This window comes from Orycteropus afer, unplaced genomic scaffold (assembly GCF_000298275.1).
Source record: "Orycteropus afer afer isolate SDZICR_OR568_19922 unplaced genomic scaffold, OryAfe1.0 scaffold00191, whole genome shotgun sequence".
Classification (NCBI taxonomy): domain Eukaryota; kingdom Metazoa; phylum Chordata; class Mammalia; order Tubulidentata; family Orycteropodidae; genus Orycteropus; species Orycteropus afer.
Window position 1 is genome coordinate 5,396,038 of NW_006921778.1, and position 6,798 is coordinate 5,402,835.

General features: G+C 34.9%; 1 protein-coding gene across 1 annotated transcript in view; it reads right to left on the reverse strand.

The window, feature by feature from the left end:
- The window catches only part of WDR36 (WD repeat domain 36), a 100,256-nt gene that overhangs the window by 24,914 nt on the left and 68,544 nt on the right, over positions 1-6,798 (reverse strand). The window contains exons 13-15 of the mRNA XM_042781876.1: positions 5,622-5,736; positions 4,496-4,661; positions 4,164-4,272 (exon numbers count right to left, since the gene is read on the reverse strand). Of these exons, the coding sequence (XP_042637810.1) occupies positions 4,164-4,272; positions 4,496-4,661; positions 5,622-5,736 (390 nt within the window). The remainder of the gene's footprint in view (positions 1-4,163; positions 4,273-4,495; positions 4,662-5,621; positions 5,737-6,798) is intronic.

The following is a 6,798-nucleotide window of genomic DNA, read 5'->3' on the forward strand; positions in this document are numbered from 1 at the left end:
AATGAACTATTCACATCACTTGAAGTTATATCTTTTATATCTATAAAAATTGATAAATAATGGTGCTTTACTGTAGCATCTTTAAGAGGTGGTCAGATGTGAAAAAAGTACCAAATCTTTAAGGTTTATAATGGTTGTTGTCAGGTGCCATAAAGTCGGCTCTGACTCATAGAGACCCTATGTACAACAGAATGGAACACTGCCTGGTCCTGAGCCAGTCTCACAATCCTTGCTATATGTGAGCCCAGTGTTGCAGCCACTGTGTATATCTTTCTTGTTGAGAGCTTTCCCCTTATTCATTGACCCTCCACTTTATCAAGCATGATTTTGACAACATGACCAAAGTAGGTGAGACGAAGTCTGCCCATTCCAGTTGCGCTTCCTTCAGGACAGTTTTGTTGGTTCTTTTGGAAGTTCATGGTACATTCTTTGCCAACATCACAACTCAAAAGCATCAATTCTTCTTGGATCTTCCTTATTCACTGTCCAGCTCTCACATGCAGATGAGGCAATTGAAAACACCATGGCTTGGGATAGGTACACCTTAGTTTTTGAAGAAATAACTGTGCTCTTCAGCACTTCAAACAGGTCTTTGCAGCAGATTTGCCCAATGCAACACAATGCCTGATTTCTTGACTGCTACTTCCATTGGTATTGATTGTGTATCCAAGTAATATTAAATCTTTGACAACTTCTATCTTTTTTCCATTTATTGTGATGCTGCTTACTGGTCCAGTTGTAACGATTTTCATTTTCTTTATATTGAGATGTAATCCATACTGCAGACTGTAGCCTTTAATCTTTCTCAGTAAGTGCTTCACATCATCTTCGCTTTCAGCAAGAAAGGTTGTGTCATCTGCATATCAAGGGTTGTTAATGAGTGTTCCTCCAATCCTGATGCTGTGTTCTTCATCTAGTCCAGCTTCTCAGATTATGTGCTCAGCATACTTATTGAATAAATACTGTGAAAGGATACAACCCTCACATACATCCTTCCTGATTTTAAACCATAGTTTTGCCCTTGTTCTGTTCAAACAACAATCTCCTGGTCTATGTACAGGTTCCTCATGAGCACAATTAAGTGTTCTGGAATTCCCATTCTTATCAATGTTATGCATAATTTGCTATGATCCACAAAATCAAATGTTTTTGCATAGTCAATAAAACACAAGTGAACATCTTTTTGGTCTTCTTTGCTTTCAGCCAACATCCAGCTGAAATCAGCAATGATATCTCTTATTCCATATCCTCTTCTGAATCCAGCTTGCATTTCTGGAAGTTCTCTGTCGATATACTGCTGCAACTGTTTTTGAATTATCTTCAGTAAGATTTTATTTTCGTGTGATATTAATGATACTGTTTGATAATTTCCACATTCTGTGAGATCACCTCTGTTGGGAATGGGTACAAATGTAGATATCTTCCAGTCAGTTAGCCAGGTAGCCATCTTCCATATTTCTTGGCATAGACGAGTACGTGCTTCCAGCACAGCATCCATTTGTTGAAACCTCTCAATAGGTATTCTGTCAATTCCTGGAGACTTGTTTTTTGCGTTCCTTCAGTGTAGCTTTGACTTCTTCCTTCAATACCATTCATTGCTTCTTGATCATATGCCACCTCCTGAAATGGATGACTATCAACCAACTCTTTTTCGTATAATGACTGTGTATTCCTTCCATCTTCTTTTGATTTTTCCTGCATCAGTCAGTATTTTGCCCACAAATCTTTCAATATTGCAACTTAAGACCTGAATTTTTCTTCCGTTCTTTCAACTTGAGAAATGCCAAGAGTGTTTTTCCCTCTTGGTTTTCTAACTCCAGGTCTTTGTACATTTCATTATAATAATTTTGTCTTCTCAAGCTGCTCTTTGAAATCTTCTGTTCAGCTCTTTTATCTTGTCATTTCCTCCATTTGCTTTAGCTATTTTCTGCTCAAGGGCAAGTTTCAGAGTCTCTTCTGACATCCATTTTGGTCTTTTCTTCCTTTCCTGTCTTTCTAACGACCTTTGGTTTTCTTCATGTATGATGATCTAGATGTCATCCCACAATCTGTCTGGTTTTCAGTCACTTGTGTCCAATGCGTCAAATCTATTGTTTAGATGGTCTCTAAATTCAGGTGGGATATAATTAAGTTGAAAATGACTCGATGGCACCTAACAACAACAATAATTAAGTTTGCACTTTGGCTTTTATGGACTGTTTTAATTGTCTTCAGCTTCAACTTGAACTTTCATATGAGCATTTGATAGTATTGTTCCACAGTCAGCTCATGGCCTTATTTTGCTGACGTATTGGGTTTTTCCATCACCTCTTTCCACAGATATAGTTGATCTGATTTCTATGTATTCTATCTGGTAAAACTCACATGTATAGCCACCATTTATGTTGTTAAAAAAAGTATTTGCAATGAATAAATAGTTGGTCTTGCAATATTCTGTCATGTGATCTCCGCAATGAATAAACAGTTGGTCTTGCAATATTCTGTCATATGATCTCCAGTGTCAGTGAACTGAAATGGACTGGTTTCGGTAATTTTGAATCAGACAACCATCTGATCTACTATGCCATGAATGACAAATTGAAGAATGGTGTGGCATTCATTTACACAAAAAATGTTTCAACATTTATACTGCAGTATAGTGCTGTCAGTGTTAGGATAATATCCATACACCTATAAGGAAGACCAGTTAATACTATTATTATGCAAATTTATGCACCAACCACCAAAGCCAAAGATGAGGAAATTGAAGATTTTTACCAACTTCTGCAGTCTGAAATTGATCAAACATGCAATCAAGATGTGTTATTACTGGTGATTAGAATGCAAAAGTTGGAAACAAAAAACAATCACCAGTGGTTGGAAAATATGGCCTTCGTAATAGAAATTGAGCAGGAGATCATGATAGAACTTTGCAAGACCAACGACTTATTCATTGTAAGGATAGGAGGCTGTTTTTCCAGGAGTCTAAATATACCATAGGAAATATGATCATCCATATGATCAATGATGGTATTACAGTATGTGAATATTAATTTTTTCATTAGGCTACAGTGAATATTATAAAATCACAAACCTCAAGGTACCAACAGCTCAATTTACATATGAATGTACAGCGAGTGATGGATGTGAAAAATGTCTCTAAGAAGGAAAGTGATGTTATAAACACTCATATATTTAACTGACCAGTATATTACTGAGAAGGGTAGACTCCAGACACACAGGTTGAAAGTAAAGTATAAAAAGGAAAGAAATAGGAAGAGCAAGTTGATACTAACAGATGTTTTAAAAAATGCTATTTCATCACAATTACCCCGTTCCTACTCATGTTTTACAGATGCTATCACAACAAATCCTGTTGATGGGTAATTTTGCTAATTGCCAATCAGCTGAACAACACAATTTTTTTCTTCCATATTTAAGGAAAAGATTATGCCCTGCACATTTCTGATTTTTGGTGTGAGGACTGACAAGTAAAATGTAGCTGTTGGGTTGGTCACTTAGTACTATGATTTCGTTTTTAATTTTGCTATTTTTAAGCAAATCAAGGTACCTGCAAAATAAGATACTTAATATAGTTCTCAACTGATAAACTTATTAAAATTTTTTAAATGAAATATATACATTTAAAAACTTTTGTCCCCATATATCCCACACTAAGAACTACAATATATTTTTATTATTTAATCTATATGGAGCTAAGATATATAAACTCAAGAAATAACAGTGTACTAGAACAAATCAAGTATGAATATTCCAGGTAAACTATCTCTTATTATTACTTTCTTATGTATACAGAAAAAGAAAAATTAGTTCTCTCAGCATACTTCATTAACTAAAACTGATACATTTATGTATCAATGGATCATTCATCTTCCAAAGTATATTTTTGTCTTATTTGGAGTTTAAGAGAAAAAGATAAACTGTAGGATTTATACTGTTAATCTTAAGGCATCAAATCCCCTGAGAAATATTAAACTTCTTTGGATCCTAAATTTCCCTTAAAAATCTCTTCTTTTAAAATTAGTTTCCAAATTACATATTTTTAAAATTATAAATGATATATCTAAGGCTACTAAAGGATGAGTTTTAATTATTTGAACATTTTAAATGCAAATAAAATTAGAAATGAGGGACATTTTCTTTAAGTATCTAGTTTATTTTACCATGTCATTTATTTGTCCTTGGTGTCCAGAAAACTCTCTGACAACCTTCCTAGTTTCTATGTCCAGGACAGTGATGGAAAAGTCATCCAAGGCAAGTCCCAGAATGCCACTGGCAAGAGAAATGAGTAAGTTTTAGTAAACAAAAAATTCCTGAACTAATCTCACATGTACTTTAATTTTGTTAAACATACCTTTAGGGAAATTATGCAACATTCTTTATTAAAAAAAAGTCTAATTTTTTCCCACTTGATAAGTTACAGAGTTTACATGAATTAAGAACTTTTACCTAAAACATCAAGAAGAAAATCTATCATTACCATTAAATTTCTTACCTGTCCCTATGCAACAGCATCATACTTGGAGATGAATTGAGACTCACAGAATGGATTAACATTTTGTTTTTAAAGTTCCAGAACTTTAGTAATCCTTCACTACCAGTTGTAATTGTCAACTGGTTTAATCCGTCCACTGCAACACCTCTAACACATCCTTTATGAGCTTCAAAGTATGTTCAAAGAAAGAAAGAAAGAAAAAAATCAAATTAGCAGTGCCTCTCTGCATGAGCAATTACTTTATCCAAGCATCTAAGCTCCCACTATTTATATCTTCTAAAACCTTGTAACCCATTTTTGAGATAGGGAGAAGATTCTTAATTATGTTGTTGTTATGTGCTGTCGGGTCGGCCCCAACTCATAGCGACCTCTCTTTGGGTTTCTGAAGGGTTATCACTATGGCAGTAGATTGCCCAACCTTCCTTCCAAAGAGTGGCTGGTGGGTTTGAACTGCCGGCCTTCTGGTTAGCAGTCAAGTGCCTTAGGCACTATGCTACCAGAGCTCCTAATTATATGCTCATATAAACACTAAAAAAATCATTAGGTTGAAGCCATGAACAACATGCCAAAAGACAGCTAAGATTTTCAGAAGAAAACAAAAAATTTAATTTGTATAATATCCAGTTTTCCCCAATATACTTGTGATTCAATTCTTTTTGAGCACAGGTAGCCACCAACTTACAATAGGGTGTCGTTCAAACAACAACATCTTAAGCCAGTACTGACCTCTCTCTATATAATTTTTTTTTTCAGTTTTCACTACTATTGCCTTTTATTATCTTTATATAAGTATCTTTATAAATCTGATCTTTGAACATCCACGAGTGAGCAACTGAGAATGGTATCAGCAAATTATATGCTGCAAAACAGTATGAAGTATAAATATGGGGGGGAAGGAAGGACATAAATGTGGTTCATCATAATTCAATTATGTTGATAAGTCGGAAACCACCTACATCCCAACATGGTACTTATAATAGGTATGACGGTAGTATCTGCCATATAGAGTTGAAGATAACTTATCTAACTCTTACCAAACTCCTGGCACTTAAAGCTTTCATAAATATGATTATCCTTGTATCTACTTATAAAAAGAAAGAAAAAAGGAAAAGGGCTACTTCAGTACCTTGTTCCTTGCCAAATGTTCCTCGATGTATACCAGACTGCATGTTATACACATCTACAGTTCCTGAGGAGAGTCCGATTACAGCAAAGTTGCCACAAGAAGTTATATCTACTGCCTATAAAATAAGAAGAAAAAAACGTAAACACAAATGACACAGTAAAAAATTATTAACACTTTTATTGCACTTGATGGTATTTTCTATCTACTAATTACACCATGAACTGCTTTATCAATTTTCTTAAATACTTAATTTATTAATGTAATTTATTTGGGGATAGAAGAAAAACTTGCTTGATTCTATCTCCCTAAGATGTATCAAAAAATTATTATCTAAAAAATATACCAAAGTTAACTCAACTGAAATTGACAAAGTAGAGAATTATGTATCTGCTGGCCTTAAATTTGATTCACAAATGTACAAAAGTCAAAGCATTCCTCTGCCCAACTGTTTTTCACTTTTTAAATTGCTTCCACAGTTAATAAAAGTAGAAAACATACCATTCAAGTAAAATGTCCAATGAAAAAGCTGAAAAGCTCACAATATTTTAATTAACATAATTAGGATAGACAAAGACTGGAAAACATTTTGTTTTGCCTGAACCCATGAAAAAAGAGTTAGACATTCACAAAAGGAAACAAAGATAAAATTTCAAAAGAGGATTAAGAACTTAAAGTAAACATTGGGAGTTCTGGTAAGATGGCAGAATAGGCAGACTAACTAACACAGACCTTCTTCAACAAAGAAAAGGGGAACCAAGTAACACAGATGAAGAAGATAATCCTGGGGTCCTAAGCATTGAAAGGAAGGATACAGAAGTGGACTAAACTCCAACTAGTAGAAGAATCTAAATGAAAACACCAAAAAAGGAGACATACAGACCTGTGGTTTGTTAGCTATCCTGACAGCATAGATAGCCTGGATGTTGCCAAGTGGCCCTGATAGCCAGGGGCTGCACGAAGGACTATACTGGTGGCTGGTGAATAAAAGGGGAAGCAGTGAAGAGGGAGATGGGCTGAGCTGTGGATTTTCAGCTGTCCAGAGGGCACAGCCATTTTGAATGTTAACAAGCAGTTATACCATTTTGGATATTTAAAGTGATAGCATTCTTTCAGATTCCAGGGACCTAAGAATAGGCTCCATTTGCTGAAGACTGTAAGGAAGTAACTGACACGAAGA